Raw genomic sequence first — 20838 nt, 5'->3', positions numbered from 1 at the left:
CTCCCCTCGGGCAGGTTCAAGCCATTCCCCTTGGCCTGTCCCTACAGGCCCTTGTCCCAAGCCCCTCTCCAGGTTTCTCGTTGGCCCCTTTAGGCAGTGGGAGACTGCTTATGTTTTGTTGTATTAAAATGCCAGTGGTAGAAAGTTGACCTTGTTGAAGTAGTGGGGTTTACAGAGGTGTGTGTCCTGAAACCTGCACCTTTGTTTTCTCTCTCCCCTCCCTGCAGAATGAAGATGTCCGACCTCACATCAGAGACAGATTTCGCTTGCATGACTTGCTACCCCCCGATTAAAGCCTTTTGCCTCGTTACTGAAGGGGGAGAAAATGCAGGACCCTTTTGGACTAAAACAAAACATTGCCATTACTGTTGAAATTTTGCATTTTTGTACCCCGTCTTGCTTTTCTTATCTTTGGTGCCCAACAATAATCAAGGGTTACAGGAAGAGACTTTCTATGGCTGAGGTTGAACACGTTCAGTACTCCACCGTACAAGCCCGTGGGTAGGCTAGAACAGAAGAGTCTTTAGAACTAGTGCAACTCCAACACGTTTTTGTATGTCCAGGACATCTGCGGTTTATAAAGAATTCTGTTTCTGCCACCAGCAGTTTGACCTGTAGAAACACAGGATTTTATGATACAACAGAGATTGAAAATGGACTCGTGTTTTCTCTCTGTTCGGTGCTCTAAGTGGGTTTGTAGCCACTTTTCTGTTACTTTTAAGATTCTCATTTCAACAGGAATGGCCAGTAAAAAGTTGTTTTATTTTTCCTGTTAAGGTTTATAACCTTTTTACATTTTTGACCTGTATTAGATTAGAATTTCATTATGCATTCCTTTTAGTTGAGGCGCTTCATAGTTTTTCTGGAAATAGCCAAATTTTCCTAGTTTTTTATTAAACAGTTGATGGCCGTTTTCCTGCTTTGTCTGCCTGCATACTGTATATTTGTTTAAAAATACTCTCTAGTTTTAGCCCACGTAAGTTTCATTTAGAAAGAGGAAAAAAACCCACCCTGCATTTATCTTTTCTTTCTGTAATACTCTACTGTAGTTGGAATCTTTTCAGCAAATCAAGAGACTGGCTAGATAAGAAGATGTAAGAGTTACTAATATTCAGACTATTTTAAAGCGTTGATGGCCCGTGCGCTGGACAGACAGTATCTCGCGGTGGCACAGACGGACAAGGAATACCTCAGACGATGCAGTGGGTGCAGGTCTGGAGAGGAGCACAGCACCGGCGCGGGGCCGGGCGGCGGGGTCGCTGCCGTGCTGGGCTCCTGCCGCTGTGTCTGCTGGTGGTGGTGCCGGTGGCTGCGGAGCTGCGTGCAGGGCGGGGGTACCCGGCCGGAGCCACGCACAACCCCGGGGTACCCCCGCTCCGCAGCCCCTCGCTGCCGCCGTGGGCCCTGCGCTCCCCGGGAAGGGGCCGGCAGCCTCGGCGCCGGGCGGTTCCAGCGGTGAGTCCGAGTCCATCTCCTCCGCAGGAGGCTTTCCCCCGAGGGTTTAGGTTGCAGACGTTGGACGCCTCCGACCGCATGACCACGGCCCAGGCTCGGACTGGTTTTGTGTAAGAGATGTCACAGAACGGCACTTTTTCTAAAGAGAAGTTTGATATTTTGTATGCTTGTTCAGAAAGTACAGTATTGGAGATTAAAGGTGGACAACTGCTAAGGGAGAAGTATGTCAATTAATTTTTTATGTATATTACCTGTTTACTTGTACAATTTTATTGTACAAATTACATGCAGCTTCATTTTCAAATGAGTCCTTAAAATAAGGAAAATCTTTTTAGGAAAACATTTAATTTTTGTATTTTTGATTTTAAAAGGCATGAGTTATGTCAACTTTTTCCAGTGTATTAATGAAGATTTTAACTTTTCATCAGGTTGAGTGTTTTCTTACTATATTCTCTGTTGTGTATGTAGCTAGCACATTGTGTCACTGAACTGTTTAAAGAACTTAGCATGTAGAGCAAGCCTGTTTTGTGGAAAATCCTTCCTCATTAAAAAGCAAACCATCATGGCAGATTTTCTGCAAAAGAAGTGAAAACATTTGCAATTCAGAATACTGATTTTTTTTGTATTTAAAGAAAGGTATTTTGCTTGCAGGAAAGAAATACTATGGATTCATTTTAATGAGAATCTTTTAAATGTATTTATCTCTAGGGCATCTGGGCATCTTTACGCTGTTTGTCTTATGTCTTTATTGAAATAAACTGTACATAACATGACCTTTATATCTGCTTCTGCACAGACGCGTCCTCCTGCAGCCCCCCGCCCCGGGTTTGTGGCCATGAGATGGTTCTCAAGTGTTTGTGGGGTCTGAAAGCGGTCGGGGTTTGAATCGCTCCATGCTTTGCCAACCCTTTCTTCGGTTGTTCCTTACAGTGTAAACCTAAACCTGGGATTGTGAACTCCTTTACCAGTGAATGCCTGCGTGCTGTGGAATCCTGCCACCTGGCTCCCAAGTCAGTGCCAGGACAGAGCTGCTTCAAGGTTCACTGCTCAGCCAGAGGGTTTTGTTGAGTAGCTCGTGCTCTTCTCTACCGGTAAAGAGACCATCATCTGTTCAGAGCGTGTCCCTGGGCACGTGGGTCCTCTCTTTGGCTGACCCATTCTAGGAGTGCTTGCTTTAGTTGAGGAAACCAAAGCATACGTTGCACATTACAGCTGTGTCTGGGGGGGGAAACGTAAGCAGAGGGTTTAGTTCTATCACTGCAGAGCAGAAGTAACAGAGACTGCTGACTGAACATAGGAAGTAGTCATATTGTAATGTGCTGCAAGTCTGGTATTTATCACCCTGAGCTTCCTTTGCAGAATGAGTCCACCTTCCCCAGATGTAAGCTCCTGAACACGTCAAACACCCTGCTGTGAAGGCTCTTTGCATGGAGCAAAGGTATAACCCTTCAGGGTCTAGTTTCACCTGGTTAGTCTTGAGGGGGAGGCTCAGCTTTACCTCTGACATGGGTCCAGATGGACTGTGTGTGCCAGAGGTGGCACGGGTGGTGGGGAGGCTCCACTCCATGCACTGCTCGAGTTCTGCATGCAGAGCTGTGCAGCAGTCCTGCAGCTCTATCCCTGATTCCAATTCTGTGTAATCTTAGAAAACACAGCATCCTATTTCCAAAGTTTGTCTCGTTTTGTGGCCTTTTCCTTGAGCCTGGCAATCGTGTCCATATGTACTCTGTTGGAGGTTGGAGCATTCTCCGTTCTGACAGCAAAGTAATGTCTTTCATGCTTATTTTGGCAGTACATGTTCAACGTGTTTGGGGTTTTTTCAGTTGCTCTGCAGCTAGAACAGTGTGCACCTCGGTGTTCCTAGCTTCCTTTCCACCACTGATTCATCTCACCTTCCATCTGGGTAGGAAAACGTGTCATTACTTTTGGAATGTATCTGAAAGGCTGGAACATGGCAAGACCTGATTAAAGGTCTCCCACATGAGTGCTGTGGAGCACAGGCACACTGAGGAGGGAGACTGCCTTCAAACAAAGCCCCTGAGCAGCCACAGCCGGGCTGCAGGAGCAGGACGAGGCAAACCTGGGGCTGCTCCTGCTGCAAGAAGCCAGCATCCTTCCATGGCACACACAGTGTCCCCTCCCTGTGTGCAGCTCTTCCCAATGGATGCCCAAGTGTGAGACCAGGAAGCTGTGGGTGAGGAGAGGGTGAGTGGATGCCTCCGGCAGGGCCTTTAGCAGCGGAGTTGCTTGTGCAGTAAAGAGACCCGTCCAGAAACACAAACCCATTGTGACTTTACCAGGTAAATACCCAGATTCCTTTCCTTTTCCTCCTGGCTCTGCCCTCCTCACAGCACTGTGTGGCCAGTCGTAGCCTTTACTCTGCCTGAACAAACCTGAGTCAACATCAGCGTGTTGAAGTAGATGATGGGATTGGAACTTGGATGTTTCTACAGGACCCAAGGCAAGCCCCAGCCTGCACCAGCCCTGTGCCCCTTGGGACTGTTCCTCTCCCACGTGAGGATGGGATTAGTGCTGAGACTGCCCAAGTATGGGGAATGAGAAAAGAGAACTGTGCCTTCATCCCCCCACTCGCTGCAGCGCTCCTGGGATGCTCCCCTTGGAGGACGTGGAGAGGAGACCTTTGCAAAGCTTGGATTTCCACGTGAAATGAATGCCTGTGTGGTGCAGATGGATAAACTGGAACCCAATGCAAGTCAAAGCCCCAGAGCAAACACCCACATCCTGCTGCCGGTTTAAAACTGACAGTACCTACTGTGGGAAACCAGCTCGGAGGGAGGAGTGTGTGCCAGCAGGTGCCACGGGACACAAATCACTCCTCTGTTAATGCCTTCACTGTACGGAGAGCACTGGGCTTCACAAGCAGCATTTTTCTGGTGAAGGGACTTCCTTGGATGTGTGTGGCAGGATGACAGACGGCACCTTTGATCCCCAGTGAGGCCACTTCCGTATTTCATGCCATGGAACCCCTTCTCACAGACCAATACCTGAAAAACTGGAGTCACACAGGCAGGCAGGTGAATGGCTTTGGGTTTGGAAGTGCCTCTTCCTGGGAGAAGGAATCCATCGTGTGTCTCTTCAGACCGAGAGACTGCTTTGAGGACTGGAGTTAAAAGGGGCTTTCAGACCCATTCTGTGAGTAGAATAAAGCAGGAATGGGATGAACAGTGTCAGTTTCTTCTCCTAAGCAGAGATGCTGAGGCTGAGCCATTTGCTGCCCTCCAGGGTGCTTCCCCTCACTCCACGCTGGGCTCGAGTGGGGTTTTTTGGCCTTTGCGACTTCATTTCCCCATCTGCGCAATGGGAGCAATTCCTCACTCATTATTCCAGACGCTGAACTGACCTGAGGTGTGCTGTGTGAATCCAGGCACGGTTTTCATCGTGTTCCACGGCTCTTGGCACTTCCATAACTGCCCTCAGGCGAAGGGAGCTCACGGAGGTGCGGATGCCGCTGGGCTGTTGGTGCTGCTCTGGTCGGGGTTACCTGAGCTGCAGCTCCGTAGCTGTTGGTACCTGTAGTGCCTGGCCAAAGGCTAAACCCAGGCGGGTGCTCAAGCGGCCGCCTTCACCTCCTCCCTCTCCTTTCCCCCTCAGGCTCCCGCAGCTCTGGGAGGCGCCTGGGACCTTCCCAGCTGTCACTTGAGGAGGGAGAAGGGCCCGCACCGGTGCGGCCGCGGCCAGACCAGCTCTGCCCTGGTCCGGACTCACCGGTATCGGCCCCCGGAACGCGCCATCGGGACCCTCTCCCTCCGCAGCTGCCGCCCCGCGATAGCGCCCGCGGGGCCGGGGCCGGGGCCGCTCAGCTCCACCACTGCCGCCCGCCCCGCCCCGCGGTGGGCGGAGCTCCGGCGGTCCGCCACCGTCCCGGCGTGCACCGCGCGCGGCTCTGGCCGTGCCGCTCTGGAGCGGCCGCCTCACCGTGCCCTGCGAGTGGTGGCGGGGAAGATGGCGGCGGAGGCGGTGGATTCGTGGGGTAGGTGCGGGCGCTGCCCCCGCCGGTGCCCCCGGTCCGCGCCCCCTGCGCTCACCGCTCTCACCCGCTCTCCTCTTCCCTACAGATGCCGACAGCTTCGAGGTGGTGGAGTCGGTGGCGAAGCGGCTGGTGCCGGGAGTGGCCGGAGACCGCTGGGCCGGCGAGGATGAGGAGGACGACGTGAAGGTGCGGCCGGGCCCTCGCCCTGCGCCGGGCCGGGAGTGGCCGTGGGGCCGGCGGGGAGCGGGGCCGGGCCCACCGCGGGCCGCTGCCATATGGTGCCTCGTGTGCGGGGGCCGCGGGCCCGGCGGGGGAGGTCGGGCTGGGGCCGCGGGTGGGGCGGGGAGGCCCCGGCGGGGGAGGTCGGGCGGCCGCGGCCACGCGTCTGCGGCGGGGCCGCTCCGGGCCCGGGTGCCGGTGCCCCACAGGACAGCGCCGGCCGCGGGTGGCAATGGCCGGAATGGAGGGGGAGGACGCGTCTGACAGGGCCCGGTGTCCCCAGTCCCTGCTCCGAGCGGGCGGAGCCGCCCGGGCTGCACCCCGCTGCCCGCGGGCCTTCCCGGGGAGGGAAGGGCGGACCCAGAGGCGCTTTACAGGCCTCAAGAGGCTCAGGGGAATCCACCTGCTGCTTCCCAGCTGCCTGCCAGCCCTGGCTGCCCTCCCGCTGCCTCCCGCAGCGCTACAGACCCTTGCTCTGAGTGTGGGTGAGCTCCTGGGGGAGCGCTGGGACGGGATTTAAAGGACGCTTTAAGTCGGAGCTTCTGTTGTTGACCAGAGACGTCTGCGTTGTCCTTTCCCCCCTTTTGCCTACTTCACACACACTTTGGCCTCATCACTTGAAAAGGCAGCAGCCTCACTGTGTGGTTGTGCATTTGGTAGTGCCTGAATTGCTTAAAACCGGTTTATTATATGACAGGGGGGTTTGCTGTGTTTCACGAGTGGTGTCTGCGTGGAATCAGGGTTAAAAAGTTGCAGATGTTCACTTCTGATGCTTCCAAAAGCTCGTTCCAGCTGCCCCTGTGGCTGGAGGCCACAGAAACCTCGGTTTGTGCCACGTTCGTATGGACAGGAGGGAACTGATGCCAGGCAGCAGGGCAGGAGCGAGTGCAAAGAATGGAAACAGGCCAACTGAAAAGGCCTTTCTGTTCAGTGCAGCAGTGGCCAGGCCCCGGTGACCTGGGTGCTGTTGGTCACCTCTGGAGCAGTGCTGCTGCTCATGGGGTGAGGCCACGTTGGGTTTGTTGGTGAGGCCACTGGCTGCCTCCGGACCTCTGATAGCAGCAGCGCCGCTGCCCTTGCGTGGGGGCCGAGCTGCAGTCGCTGTGACAGAAGCAGTTCTCCTCTCAGAAGAGCAGTGAAGGTGTTGGTGTGAGTTACAAGCTGTCCATTTCCCTCTTTCAATGTAGCAACACCCACACGCTTCAGTTCCCAAAAGTATCTCACTGCAGCAGGCAAAGTGAAGGTGTCTGCGCAAAGAGTAGCTGCAGTCCTTTGAAGTGTGGTTAACATGTAACTGTGGGCATGTACCTGAGTTCTCTATGTAGCTGTGTATGCACACACCTCTCTTAGAGACATTGTTTCTGTGAGGCTTTTCCTCCTGCCTTTGAAATCGAGGCACTTCTCTGCCATGATAGAATGTGTCCAAGAGAGCTGCTCTCAGGGGTTACCCTTCAAGGACACCTCTGCCTTGGGCTTTGGTAAGGACACAAGGTTCTTCCACATGTAGTAAGCATGCAACTACTTAACTCTTTCAGAGGAGTCATGGTTTAGAGCTGGAGCTGTGTTTGGAGAGGAGAAGTGGTCCAGCAGAGAAGGCTGCTCTGTTCTTTGATCTGCTCTTCTGCAGAAGGCCTAAGGTCACAGAGCTGAGCCTGTGGTGGTTGTTGGGCTCTGCGTTCCCTGTTTGCACCTTGGGAAGTGCCTGTGTGAGCTAGAGGACATGGTCTAAACCAGCAGCTCTGTGTGGTTTCTGAGCAGGAGCTTTAGGGTTGGTATTTCCCAGTTTGGAACGGGGTTTCTATATTCAGATCCTGGCGTTTATTTTGGAAGATTTTTCAGGAATGAACTTGCAGGAGCTGTTAAGTTGGGAAACTTTGGCTTCCCTGGGTTTAAAATTAGCATCTTCATCAGTGACCAAACTCTCTGGTGCTTCCCAGAGCACCGGTTTCCCAGAGGATGGGCCTCCAGCCAAGGAACTCGCATCTCGCTCCTGGGCCATTCTGTGTGTAGCAAAGCCAGGGCCACCCGGACACTGAGCTCCCAAGGGAGGAGAGCTCATGGGTCTGGTGGGAATCTGTGTGCTGGAGGGGCTGTTGCTCCCCAGTTGTGTCTTCTGGGTTTGGGGGGCAGCATGTGCATTATTGTGTGTTTAAGGTACATGTGATGGAGCGTATGAAGTCATGAGGGAGCTGCTCTCCTCAGGGGCCTGTTGACACGGCATGAAGGTGTTTTCAGGAGCCTCAATTCAGTTCAGCACACCTATGTACTGCTGAAACATTGGGATAAAGAAGCCATCTTTGAGTTACTTCGTATCAGTGCGAAGATACAACAGGAGAGCAGTTTTCTGTCCCTTCTAGAAGGTTCCCTGCAATTCCTGAACCCCAGGAATAGGTGCGGGTGCTCCCCTGCCCCCAGTTACAAATACTCTCCATTCAAATAAGCTCTGCCATCGTGTCCTGTCCCTGCGCAGGCACGTGGGGAAGGGGAGAGCCTCTCATCCCATACTGGTGACATGCAATAGCTGCCCTCAGCCCGCGGGTACCTTTACCCCACGGACAGGGTCAGGGTGCCCTGCTCTGGGGTTTTGCACTCTCTGGTACTTGACTTTAAGACCCATGAAGGACGGGGCAAGGGCTGAGGCAGCAGTAATGGAAGGAGCTATTTAAGAAGTGGGTGTAACAAACTCTTAATGAGTTGGGAGCTAAAATAATGCTGCTCCAAATTCAAGTCAGCTCCTTGGAATGGGGAAGGAAGCTGGAGCCCTCCCAGGTGCCAATTAACTGGAGTGAGCTGGTGGATGGACTCGGTGGCTCCCTTGCTTGGGTCAGCACATTGAAGTCCTGAGTGCTTCCACCACTGCCTTCTCTTTGCTGTGCTGTAGCAACCTCAGGATTGAATAAATCACTTGATTTAATCAATTATGTGCATTGCTGGGTGAGGTGAAATCACGATGTTCAGGACTTCTGGGGTTTAAGCTTGTCTGTAATGGTGCCCTGACGGTGAGTGTGATTTGGGGTAAATGAGGTCTTGTCAGATGCCATCGCGTGAGCCTGCAAGTTGAGTGGAAACCAGTAACTGAAGTTTGAACTCCTGTGAGTTTCTTGCCTTTAACTCATGGTGTGAGCATCGTGTGGTCTTGGCACGTGCCTTCAGATCCAGTTTAGAGCAGTGATTTCCACATGGAGGACGCGGGCTTGAACGTGCAGTGGGGTTAGGACAAGAATATGGATTCCCATAACCCTGGTCTAGGGAACAACCAGGAAGAAACTGGAATTACTGCTATAGAGTCTGCAGGTGACACTGGCAGCTCAGCTCTGCAGACACAGTGCTGCTTCTGTATTTGCTTGAACCATGGATCATCCACTGTGGCCAGGAGGTGTGAGGGACAGTGGGAATAGAACAGTTTGGCTTGGAAGGGACCTTAAAGCCCATCCAGCTCCAACCCCTGCCACGGGCAGGGACCCCTTCCACTGGAGCAGCTTGCTCCAAGCCCCTGTGTCCAACCTGGCCTTGAAGGTTGCTGGAGGTGAAAGCTGGAGGCAGAGTTACTGCAGACATCGCAACCGAGTCTGCTTGAGGACGTGGTGGCTGTTGGAGAGCTTTTAAGTGACTTGTTTGTGGGAAGAGTCTGTCAATAGCTCCTTGGTGAGGAAGGAGCCATCGGCGTGGGGATTGTTAGAGGCCGGTATTCCTGTGTGGCACCAGACCCCTGCATCCCCTCTGCCCACTGCTGCTCCCCAGCTCTCAACGTCCTCCCCACTTCCTCACTCCATGCATAAGATTAATGGAGTTAAAGAGGGGGTACATGAGCTGCTGCTCTTTGCATTTGTTACCTAAACAAGTATCTGTAAAAATCTTAATTCAGGCTCTTTTTGTAGGATAACTGGGATGATGAGGAGGAAGAGGAGGAAGTCAAGGAGACGGAGGTAAAACAAGGTAAGACTTAAAGCACACATGGCTCTGTGCACAGCAGAGCAGACGTTGGTTTGTTTGGAGTGTATCTGAAGAATCAAACCCACTAGATGGGGTTGGGTTTGGTCTGACAAAGTGTGTCCTGGAGCTCCCTGGGTTCAGATGTCACTGATGGAGCTCCAGGGATGACTGCGCTTGCTGGGAGTAAGCCCTGGTTGTTGAGAGCTTTGGTGTCCATGTGTTACAGAACCAAAAGTCTCCGAAAAAAAGAAAATAGCAGAAAAAATAAAAGAAAAAGAAAAGCTACAGAAGAAGAAGCAAGAGGAGCTTAGAAAAAGGGTAACTCCTGTTTCCTTCTGGGTCTGAGGTGTAGAGGACAGGGGCGGTTTGATTCCTTTGAGGTTGAACAAGCCCTGTAAAGCTCTTGGCTGATAAAACAAACCTCAGTCTTGCACTGAGTAACACGGGTGGGGGGCATCAGCTTTAATATGTGTCATTGGGCCAGTTACTGAAGTGATGCTCATCTCTGCTGCTCATGGTACAACATGCAGTGCTGAAACACAGAACTAAGGTGCTGCTTCGCATTTGTAGACCATTTGTTAAGCGATGTGGTGCTGTCACCCCGCTCCGGGGCAGAAATAACAGCGCTGTCCCTGTCTATGCTCCTTGCTGCAGTTAGAGGCCCCCGAGGAGCAGAAGGAGCTCAGCCCAGAAGAACAGTTAGCAGACAAGCTACGACTAAAGAAATTGCAAGAGGAGTCAGACCTGGAGTTAGCAAAAGAAACCTTTGGTAAGTGCGAGTTGGTGCAACTGCAGCAGCACCGGAGGGCTGGGGGGGGGACCTGCAGAGGGAACTGAGCGGGACCTGACTGCACACACACAGACTAAAGAGGGGTTACACTGGAGCTGCTGGAGCCACGTCTTGGTGATAGGGACTAACTGGAAGAACCACAAAACCATCTTTAGCACAGGAGGCGCTTTTCCTTAGCAGGTCATAGTAGGAGCCCATAGGAGAAAGAGGTGGCTGGCTGAAGTTTCCAACATTGCATTGGTATATATTGGTACTTGTGGTAAAGCCGAGTGAGACGAGTGTGTAAAAAGAAAACCAAGAAGTGCTGTCTCTGAATGTTCTGAGTGCTTTACAAGAGGGGTTGAACAAGGCTTCAGAGGAGGGTGGCACAGCAGAACTCGCTCCAGTGTGCTTCCCTTCAGGCAAACTGTGGCAAGCCAGGAGCAGGGAAAGCCAGGCAGGTCAGAGCAGTGAGATGGTGGAGACGAAGCAGATTTAGAGCAGATCAGCCTGGTTTTGTGCTCTGACAGCATCAGCAGAGATCCTGACTCACAGCAGCATCCTCCACACATGAAAGCGTGTTTCCTTCATTATAGTGAATTATCCAGCTACTACTCGGTTGAAATGCTGCTCTGTGAGTCCTTGGCAGAGTACAGGCGGAGGATGCACCAAATACAGCTGCAAAGAACCAGCTAAACTTTGCACTGGGGAGCTCAAGATGGGAATTCTTTATTTAAGGGAAAGAGGCTTCCTGTAGAGAGCACTGCTCCAGGGAATGGGAATAGCTGGTGCAAATTACTACATTCTGGAGTAAAACACCTTTCCATAGAGGCTCGTAACTGGGGCTGTTGGCTTTGATGTGCTGGAAGCAGTGAGCAGAGCTCAGCTTTGGCTTTGTGGAGCTTTGCTGGGGGTTTGGACCCGAATATCAGCGAGGTTACTGCTTCCTCTGGTGTCACCCTGGGGCTCACAGCTGTTTGTGTAACACCTCTGTCTTCCCGTGCAGGTGTAAATAACACTTGTGGAATAGATGCCATGAATCCCTCCTCCAAAGATGACTTTACGGAATTTGGCAAACTACTAAAAGAGAAAATCACACAGTATGAGAAGTCCTTACATTACGCCAGCTTCTTGGAAGCCTTAGTTCGGGACGTGTGTATTTCATGTAAGTGTCATGGGAGCCCTTCTAGAGCATGCTGCTGCCGGAGCTGTAATGCCCGAGGCTGTGTCACGACTGAGCTGGGTACTTTACACTGATTGAAGGAGGAATCCATTCCCACAAACTGCATTAAGGATTGTCTCCCTGTGCAGGAGGCTGCTTGTTTGGGGGCCTTCAAACAGTAACTGTGATTCCAGGGACCAGACTCACGCAGCCTGTGTTCTGCTGATTTAAACCAAGTGATTGCCCATCCTCCTCAGGGATGCTTACTTCTGCATTTTGGAGAGTGGTGGTGTTGGGTTCTTTAACTGCCTTTGAAAACGATACTGACACAGACTCCTTTTTCTTTTCCTGACTTAGTGGAAGTTGATGATTTGAAAAAGATCACAAATACCTTGACAGTACTATGCAGTGAAAAACAGAAACAGGAAAAGGTAAGGCTTCTGCATGGTGGTGCTGCAAGGGCTGGGCTGGTGAGGGCACTGCTTGGACACTGCTCCAGCTGCTGGTTGTGGTTTGGGAGTAGCAGGAGATTAAAGGATCACACATCCACCCTGGCCTTGAACACTGCCATGGCTGGGGCAGCCACAGCTTCTCTGGGCACCATTTAATTCCTTCATTAAACTGGTGATTCCACAGAGCTGAACTCCAGATGCTGCATTTACTTTGTTACTCTACTTGTTTAGAGCCTGGGTAAAATAGGATGACAGACAAAACCTGGGCAAGTCCACGAGGGAGCTGTGGGACACATGAAAATACCCCAGCTTTGCTAGGAATGGATTGTAATTGACGGCATTGCAGGGTGAAACACAGGGTAGGAGTGGTGCTCATTGCGTGGCTGTGTGAGTGCTCATACCTAGAGACGTGAGGTGTTACTGGAATTGGGGTAATGACTCATTGCTATGGAGCTGAAAGTCAACGTGCTCTTCCTATTTAAGCAGAATAAAGCCAAAAAGAAGAAAAAAGGTGTTGTTCCGGGCGGTGGTTTAAAGGCTACGATGAAAGACGACCTGGCTGACTATGGAGGATACGATGGTGAATATGTACAAGACTTCGAAGACTTCATGTGACATTTATCTCCCTTTCTGTTGTTTTTCTGTTGCCCATAATCCCTTAAACATGTAGCACAACTTTTCTTCCTTTAAATTCTGCCAAATGCTACAATCAGAGTTGCAGTATCTGTGCTGGTGGTTTAACTCCAGATGGGTGCCTGGTCACGGCTTACACCCAGGATGCTTCAAAGCTATGTAAATTGCAGTAAGCCCCTCCAAATTCTCATGCAGGGTAACTGTTGCTATTTGACTCAATAGTAACAGCCACTAAATTGGAGTTTCAACAGCACACAATGTTACTCCCAGCAGGGTTCAGTGACTTGGCCTTACCTAAGTGACCTGTGCTGAACCAGCGCAGTTTGCAGCCAGGGTGTGGTGTGCACTTAGTATTACGATTGCTTTGTCTTACAGTAGAGCTTGAGGATTTGGGGTATTGTGAAGGAGAGCCACTAACTTCAGTGTGAGGATCCTGCACTCGAGACGCTGCTCGAGTGGGCACGGGGTGGGCATGACCCGGGGGTACCTGATCGGAAAGGAACGATTCTGTGGCTTGAGTATGAAGTTTAGTTTCCATTCATCTGGATTTCTACTAATGCAGCAGTATGGGTTTGGGATTCCTTAACAGTTAATTGCCTGGTTTAAGTGTAAAAACCCAGGACTTCCTTTTGGGCTGTCCTGGGTTGTGGTAGATCTTTCACAACTTGGCCATTTTCTTTCATTTAAAACCAACAAAACTTGCTTAGCAAACTGCAAGAGTTGCTACAGTTGGGCAAATTGTTATGTTAACAATTACAACATCTGCAGTGTTTTATAAAGCAACTAATTTAATAAAAATCACTATTGAGGACCTCACCCCGGCTGCCTTTGGACCCGTTCTTTTAGTGTCTTAAAATAAGAGGTGGTGGGGTTGCGGTGCTGGGACTCCCAGCTTGGGCTAACCACAACAGCTTGGGCTCATTTCTCTTACAAGCCTGACTAGCACTGCACTTTGCAGTAGGGCTCTGCTCAGGCTTACTCCTCCCTGCCCAACACATCCTCTTTCTTAGAGGCACAGTGACCTGAACTATGGTGGTACCTGTGTGCCCCATGACCATACCTGGGTACAACCCCTAGAGCTGGCCCACTGCACAGGGGAAGCATCCTCACTGGTGTGCAGCAACCAGGAGGAGGCTCTAAGCTGTAAACCCAAGTTAAGATCTTTGCTAATTAGCTGGGTTGCCATGGCAATGGTGGTTTTGCTGGGGTAGTGTTTAGAGATAGTGGGATCCCATTGCTTGATTTTACTTAGAAGCCATCTGTGTCTGTGGTGCCAGCTGTGAGCCCCCCCCCGGCTCTGTGGCAGGAGTCAGTGTCTATGTGAGCCAGGAGGTCTGCAGGCTGCTGTTACTCGGGGCAAGTACTGAACCCAAGCTGAACCCCAGTTTCTGCCTGAAGCAGCATCCAAGTCTTAGCCGCCCTCCCGACTTGCCAAAACACCTCAGCAGCAGGGTGCTTACTGCAGCTCCTGAGCTGGTGTCAGAGCCAACCACCCCCCAAGCACGGAGGGGACTCAGGATCCATAAGAATACATCCCTACTTTTTTACTCCCAGCAGCAGGTTAGTATCTGCTGTACAGCCTAAGGGGTTGTTGTACAAGGCATTCACTCGATCACTAAGCTAAGAACCAAAACCAGTCTGATCAGATGGGAGCCAAAGCATGGATCATCTGGGCACGTACCTCAGCCTTCCAAAGGAGCTCACTAACTCTCCCACTGACTCCATCACCACGTACGGGCTACTCTGTGCCTGCTCCTCCAGCTGGTTGCTGGCTTGGACACCATTCCCCTGGTGAGCCACAGCCTGACATGAGTGGCTGCTGGCTCCCCGTGGTTCCAAGGGGCCGGCCCTGGCTGCAGGGGCTCCTTACTCACGTGTTTTGTAAACAGATTTATTATACAAAACACAGTTTTAGGTTAACCCACTCTCAGCCCTTGCAATATTTACAACCACCACCAGTTCTCTGGAGCAGCCTTCACGTAGCAGCACGTTGCTATAAGCAGATGGATAAAATACCTGTTAAAGAGTCAGTACCAACCCTGCGGGAAGCTGGGCTCTAGTTTGACAACATGTCATTGAGGCAGCAGCCAGTCTGAGCGTCCTTCAGGAGCGTGTTCACCACGTCGTAGAACTTGTTGTCATAAGCCAACCTGTAGTAGGTGTAGATGTCCTCGCAGTACGTGAGCAGCTTCTTCAGGTTCCTCAGAGCAGCTTCAGTAGGTGGGTGCTGTTTAACTCTGGAAATAATTGAACACATACGTGAACTAGAAAGGCCTCACAGTCACCACTGATTTGCTCCAGACCTCTAAGAACTGCACTTCCTAAAAAGAGGCTGTGCTCCTCTAAAGCAGCCAGTGGGAAAGAACATCCCAGCTTGTCCACACAATACTCACTTCTTGGCGATCTCCTCAAACACGCTGGCCTTCAGTGGTCTTTGTTGTTTGAATTCCTCTAAGTACGTGAAGTCTCCCTTGGTGACCACTTGCTGGTACAGAACTTCAGCCCAGTCCGGCACAAACTCATATGCCTCGGCCACAATGGCTGCCTGCAGGGGAACAGAGCTGCAGTGACCGAGCAGAAAGAGGTGGCTCTGGCACAGAGACATTCCTGTATTTAGGATACTGAAAATACTGTAGGTCCCCATCAGGGCTGTGCTTCTGTCTCCAGGCTGGCTCCTGACTGGGCAGTATCATGGGATAACAGTCACAGGCGTGGTGGCCACGTGGCAGAGCTGAGCCCTGTGCTCAGGTACCCGCTGTGTAAAACAACCCTGGTCAGAAGCAGCAACAGATGAGGGAGCTGAGCTCACCTGGTAGAACCGAGGCAAGGCCACGATGGAGTCCATCAGCTCCTGCCTGCTGAGGTTGATGAGCCTCGTGCTCTGACCCGTGCTGAGGAAGTGCAGCTGGAGCGTTATGAGCTTTGTCAGCCGCCGGCAGCGCAGGGCCTGGCGCACACAGGAGTCCTGTAAACACACCAAAACAGGAGCTTGTTTCTCAAGGGAAGTTCCTGACAGCAAGCATGAGTCCAGTTACCCAGCACTTCACCTTCTGGATCACTGCAGGGTTATCACTGTGAGCCTTAAACAAAGCTTCATGCACCACCAGAACTACTTTCATCATAACCAGCCCAGGTTTTAAACTCATTATATTGTTCTACTCCTGCTAGTTAAGCTCATGGCCACTCCTAAAAGTGGGGAACCCAACTATAACCCTAAAGTGTAGAACCTAAACAAGGAACAGTCATCTGCTTGTGGACACAGCAGTGCTACCAGGGGGATGCTGCGACAGATTATTCCTCTGCTCCTCTTCTCCTGGGACAGGATTCCACATTCCCTCCCTAGCACAGCTTGCTTTGACCTCCCCATTCAGCTCACTCCTTATGTATGTGCTCCCTGTTCTGTACAGCTACAATTCCATCTCATTTTACCTTAGAATAACTTTCTGCTGCATCGATGAAGAGCGTCAGGGCTTTCATCAGCAGTTTCTTTAAATTCACAACATCCCGAAGAGACTCTTCTGAAATGGGGGAAAAAAGAACCAATTATTTGTAATGTGACAAAGTAAGTTACAAAAATACCTCCTGATATCAAGTGTGCCCTCCCCGAGGGGAGCCTCAGAGCAACAAAAGTCTGACAAAAGATATTTTGTACTAAAAAAGCACAAAGAAACAGCACTGACTGCTCGGTTAATGGAGCAAAGCCATTGCTGGAAGCCGAAGGATGTTATGAGGACCAGACAGGGCATCAAACCCACAGTCACCCTGCATGTCCTCCTCCTGAAAGAGACTTGGTTTCCACTCACCCCAGGGCTGAGATTCAATGAGTTTGAGCTGTATGCAAGCAGCAGCCTCGTGATTCTCGCCGATCTCTCGACACATGCTGAAGCACAGGGCTATCATGTTGTGCTTCTCACTGTCCCCAGGCCGGCAGCGCTTGATGTAATCCAGCAGAGCCGTCTTCAGCGTCCCGCTCTGGTCAGATGAAGGAAAATCCCATCAAGGTTTGAAGAGCCTTTGTTTTACTCCCATTTTAGTAAGTATTTCTGATGTTTTTAAATATTAAATATTTCTGATTTTTAAAGCCTTAAACTGGAAGTAAATCCAAAGCAGGACAGGAAATCTCTGAGTGACATTGCAGAGCTTGAAGTTTCAACACTGCACTTGGTGCAGCACTGGACTAATTTGAAATCGTTGAACTAAAACCAGAACAAACCCCACAATTAGCTTATTCCTACAAAACTTGACTGAGGTTTCCCACACTCCAGCAATTCAAATCCCCAGGTAACTCCACTCTGTTGTGTAAATACCAGTTCTGATGCAGCCACACAGCTCCCCAAGCTCCCCCCTGTTTTGTACCCCTCCACTTACTGGGTCTAACTTCTTCCTCATGAGCACTTCGAAGTAGTGTTTCTCATGCAGCAGCTCGAATATGTAGGTCATCTCGTTGTACCTGCCAATTCCAGTGAGAAGACGAACCTGTGGAAACAGCAGTGAGAACCTTAAGCCCAAAGCAAGCAGAAACCCTGCTCTCTGAGCAGCCAGGGCTATGGCAGGGAGGAGGCTGCATGCGGCAGTGCTGGGCTGGCTGATACAGATACAGGGCACAGTGAGGGGCATCAGGCAGGCAGATGCTCCCTCAAGCCATGGAGGTTTAAGTTTTCAACCAACCACCTGCATCCTTTTTCCTGTGAGGTGAGAGGATGTAATCTAACCAAATGAAAATAGGCAGTGCCCCTTCAGCAATGCCACCTTCACACTGGGCATGTCTCCAACTCCAGGAGTCCTTCCAAGGCAGGACTTAAAGACGTGCAACAGCCCAGTGACGCAAATCCTCACTTTGACCAGCAGCTGAATTACTCTGACATTCCCATCCTGATCTACTTCACTGCTGCCATTTCACCATTCCCCTGTCTCCTCCTCTGTTTTCCAGAGAAGTCTTCTAAGAGCAGCTGTGACCTGCACACATCAGACCAAACACCCACTTTTAGCTTCTAGGGCCAGGTAGGACAAGGCAGTTGTGCAGAGGAGGAGGACTGTGTCCATTCCACTCCCCCCCAGCTCCCCCTGCACTGCTCATCAGCAGAGTTACTGCTGATGTGCACATGGAACCCTCTGCACACACCCGGATAACCACACAGGGCATCAAGACCCCTACCATGACTCCGTACTCTTCATTAGGTGCCAGATACTCATCCGTGAGGAGTCGTGCTGCTTGGAGGACTCGAGTGATGCCCTCCATGTGGCAAGTCAAACTGAAGCAGCTGTGAGCCAAGATCAGCAGTTCTGTAACTGAAGAATGGAAGAGCTCAGGTACTTCAGTTAATAAACCGAGGAGGTTAATTCCTGTGCCTCACTCCACTGATGCTATTGCTGCTGAGGACACACAGCCCTTCCAGTTACAGACAGCAGAACTGGATTAGAAAGCTGAGCTGTTATGGTCTGTCCTATGCAGTTTCAAGTAGTAACAGTTTCTATAACAGCGCGCATCCAGTCTGGCTTCTCAAGCTGTGGGAAAGTCTGGGTTTTTCTGGATCATTTTCTGACACATTATTTTATTCCACACTCAAAACTTCCAACCTCCCCCAGCAGAAGCAGGCTGACAAACGTGTAGGAATACACCAGCACCCCACTGCTACCAGGCAGCTCTGCATCCGTGCTCTGTGCTGTGATCTTAACCCAGGTAATGCCATGTTCAGTAACGCACTACTTACATCAAGTGTTAATTGCCATTTACTTACTGCACGACAGTTCCCCACGAGGTACGGAGGAAATCTTATCCAGTAACTTCATGCCAACCAGTGTATGATCCTGGCAGAGCTTAGCAAGCTGTAGGAATGCCTGACTCTCAGCTGCTGGGTTCACAACCTGTTTCTGTCCTGTGTCCACAGAGGGAGAGTGAGTTACGTTCCAAGTGCTACTTGTTAGGGTGAGATTAGCTATGTTAATAGAAAAATAAATCAAACAAACCACTCATCCACTCTGAACAAGTATGCAAACATTTTATACGAAACCCTAGGTAAGGTACACAAGGTTTACAAGCCTTGTACAAGAGCTGCCCAAACATTACTGACTCTAATCAACACTCAGATATCTCGAGAGCAAGGGCTGTTTAGCAGACACAGGAACATGACACTTACAAACCAAACCTGCTAACATACAAAACCAAGCCTCTTTACTACCTTTCCCTTCTGAAGATGCCAGTAGCTCCTGCATGATCTCCTCAGCCACCAGCTCTGCCACGGTGCTGGGCTGCAGAGCCTGTGTGGTGATGAACGCCTGCGCCTTCTTGCACCGCTCCGGCTGGCGGGATGACAGGATGGCACGAAGCAGCTTCTCAGGGTCCTGGGCTGACATCTCACTGTAGCAGCAGTTCAGCTCCTAAGAAACACACATGCACTTAGAATGTCCTACGCTGCAAAGGGTCCAGTGCAGAACATCTATTGACCTCCAGTATGACTTGGTAACAATGAGGTGATGCAGGACAGGAGAGCTGGAGAACAGACAGAACCCAGGTTCAAAACCTGCAAACATCATCTGTCCTTAGGTCAGGTAACGTTCACCTGGGTATCTTAAGTGTTAGTGCTCTCCAGATCAGGGTGACATGTAACTACTCTGCCTTTGAAGTTTAATACTCACAGAGTGGTTGTCGAGAACAGAGATATTTTCCTAGCCCAATATAAACCTTAACCCTTGAAATACATAGAAGAAAGACAGGAGCATTTCCTCCCAAAGGAAGAATTGTGTTTTACTGAGTAGGTTTTACTCCTGAGGTTCTTTCTCCTCTTCTCTACATACCACAAGCTCACAGTGAAAAAGACATCCTTGTTTTTACACTGGCTTACATCTGGCAGAGGTGAGACTCTGTAAATACTCTCCTGTGACAAACAACAGCTTTATATATGTCCAGATTCATTGAAAAATGTACCTCCTAAACACAATGATCAGCTCTTAATTCAATAGTAGGGACACGTGCAGCTTCAGGCAAGAAGTATATGAGTGGTATAAAAGGCAACAAGCCAACCATACTACATAGCAGCTCAAACCTAAAGCCCTCCCTCTGAATATCTGAGGTATGCAAAATTCTGTAGGAAAATCAAGGAAACTCTGTGATAAAGGCAATTTTAAAGTCTTCAGCACACAAACTGCTGCTTTTATTCAGGAAAACCTAATGCTATGTTTCAAAAGTACAAGCAAATACCATGGAAAAGGGTTCTGCACCCTGAAAGAAGTGTTCAGCAACACCTCTGAAGCAGAAGCAGAGATGGGCTGAAGGCAGTTATGAAGGTCAAGGAGCACAGAGGCAGCAAACAACAGTCTGCTGCCCGTCCTGACACCGTCTGGGTCAAATCAGTTGGAAGTTATTACCCACTCCTCTGAGCAGCCTCTGAGTAAGGAGCTGTCACTGTGGAGCCTGCAGAGCACTTCTGTGCTAAACTTCTAAGGCAGCTGCTATCTCTTTGTCTGCTCCTGGGTTGGGGCTCATTATGAAGGCATCCCACAACAAAGGCCTGAAGCAAAGTGCGAGATGAACAACATCTGCTTGAAAGATTATGAAAAAGGCACATCAAAGAGAGCCAGGCTGCAATCTGGCTCAGAGGAGTCAGAGCAGGGGCCTGGGGAGCCTGGGAGGTGAGTTCACCCCAGCACTTCACACCTAGGAAGCGTCTGGCTATGTTCCCACACAAAGGTTTGGCCATTTCCCCCTCTGAAGCTTGCTGCAGGCACCCAGTGAGCACTTCCACCACTCATTATTCTTTCCTCCAGAAACTTCCACAGCACAGCTTGATACAAACCACATGTTTCCTCAGTAATGTTACTAGACACATACCTTAGAAAGCTCATATAAACAGAGAACCTGTCTGCAGTAATTCCTGCCATGGACACATTCTTCTATAAGAGCCTTCAGGCTGATAACAACTTGATCCTCTGGAGGTGGAGCCACAATGTGTGTCCAGTCTTCTAAGCCTGATGCTGGAAACAAAACCACTGTCAATTCCTTTCTCATGAAGACAGGTAACACCAACAAGCTTTATCCTTGGAGCTAGACTCCAGGTATCTGCAGCAAACACATAGCACTTCCTCGGTCTTTGAAAACTGAACTCAGTAATACCTCGGATGTACAATTTCTAGGCATCCAAGAACATAAGGGTTCAGCAGCTTAGGCTTCATTTATTCCCTTCTATTAAACTTTACATATGTTAATATCAGAAAGTAATGTTCCAGC

General features: G+C 50.5%; 3 protein-coding genes across 6 annotated transcripts in view; 2 read left to right on the top strand and 1 right to left on the bottom strand.

The window, feature by feature from the left end:
• The window catches only part of CTDSPL2 (CTD small phosphatase like 2), a 34618-nt gene extending 33703 nt beyond the window's left edge, over positions 1-915 (top strand). For all 3 annotated transcript variants that reach the window (XM_061376603.1, XM_061376605.1, XM_061376604.1), the window contains exon 13: positions 228-915. In XM_061376603.1, coding sequence (XP_061232587.1) covers positions 228-293 — 66 coding nt within the window. In that variant the 3' untranslated portion in view covers positions 294-915. The remainder of the gene's footprint in view (positions 1-227) is intronic.
• Positions 916-5328: 4413 nt separating this feature from the next.
• EIF3J (eukaryotic translation initiation factor 3 subunit J) lies at positions 5329-13430 on the top strand. Of its 2 annotated transcripts, none has more exons than XM_061376573.1 (8): positions 5329-5446; positions 5532-5632; positions 9544-9601; positions 9825-9916; positions 10253-10367; positions 11374-11532; positions 11887-11960; positions 12465-13430. In XM_061376573.1, exons 1-8 carry the CDS (start codon positions 5419-5421, stop codon positions 12594-12596), a joined length of 759 nt encoding a protein of 252 aa, XP_061232557.1. In that variant the 5' UTR covers positions 5329-5418; the 3' UTR covers positions 12597-13430. The 2 variants fall into 2 exon arrangements, with proteins under 2 accessions (XP_061232557.1, XP_061232558.1); XM_061376574.1 differs by having other exon boundaries at positions 5330-5446; positions 12468-13430.
• A 612-nt stretch (positions 13431-14042) lies between these two features.
• SPG11 (SPG11 vesicle trafficking associated, spatacsin) overlaps positions 14043-20838 on the bottom strand; it is a 28663-nt gene continuing 21867 nt past the window's right edge. The window contains exons 31-40 of the mRNA XM_061376565.1: positions 20443-20585; positions 18794-18992; positions 18353-18490; positions 17770-17903; positions 16983-17090; positions 16418-16586; positions 16044-16132; positions 15424-15579; positions 15008-15159; positions 14043-14851 (exon numbers count right to left, since the gene is read on the bottom strand). Of these exons, the coding sequence (XP_061232549.1) occupies positions 14671-14851; positions 15008-15159; positions 15424-15579; positions 16044-16132; positions 16418-16586; positions 16983-17090; positions 17770-17903; positions 18353-18490; positions 18794-18992; positions 20443-20585 (1469 nt within the window). The 3' untranslated portion in view covers positions 14043-14670. The remainder of the gene's footprint in view (positions 14852-15007; positions 15160-15423; positions 15580-16043; positions 16133-16417; positions 16587-16982; positions 17091-17769; positions 17904-18352; positions 18491-18793; positions 18993-20442; positions 20586-20838) is intronic.

Source organism: Neopsephotus bourkii, unplaced genomic scaffold (genome assembly GCF_033783945.1).
Source record: "Neopsephotus bourkii isolate Nb327-2 ecotype Australia unplaced genomic scaffold, CSIRO-AGI_Nbou_v1 NB_1723, whole genome shotgun sequence".
NCBI lineage: Eukaryota > Metazoa > Chordata > Aves > Psittaciformes > Psittacidae > Neopsephotus > Neopsephotus bourkii.
The sequence above is the reverse complement of the archived record's forward strand: the minus strand, read 5'-3'. Positions and strand labels throughout refer to the sequence as shown.

Bases quoted from the DNA above. Each gene is read 5' to 3' on its own strand.
- EIF3J (XM_061376573.1), top strand. From the start codon at position 5,419: ATGGCGGCGGAGGCGGTGGATTCGTGGG. The intron at 9,602-9,824 runs GTAAGACTTAAA...CATGTGTTACAG, and splicing joins GGAGACGGAGGTAAAACAAG to AACCAAAAGTCTCCGAAAAA. The intron at 11,961-12,464 runs GTAAGGCTTCTG...TTCCTATTTAAG, and splicing joins AAAAACAGAAACAGGAAAAG to CAGAATAAAGCCAAAAAGAA.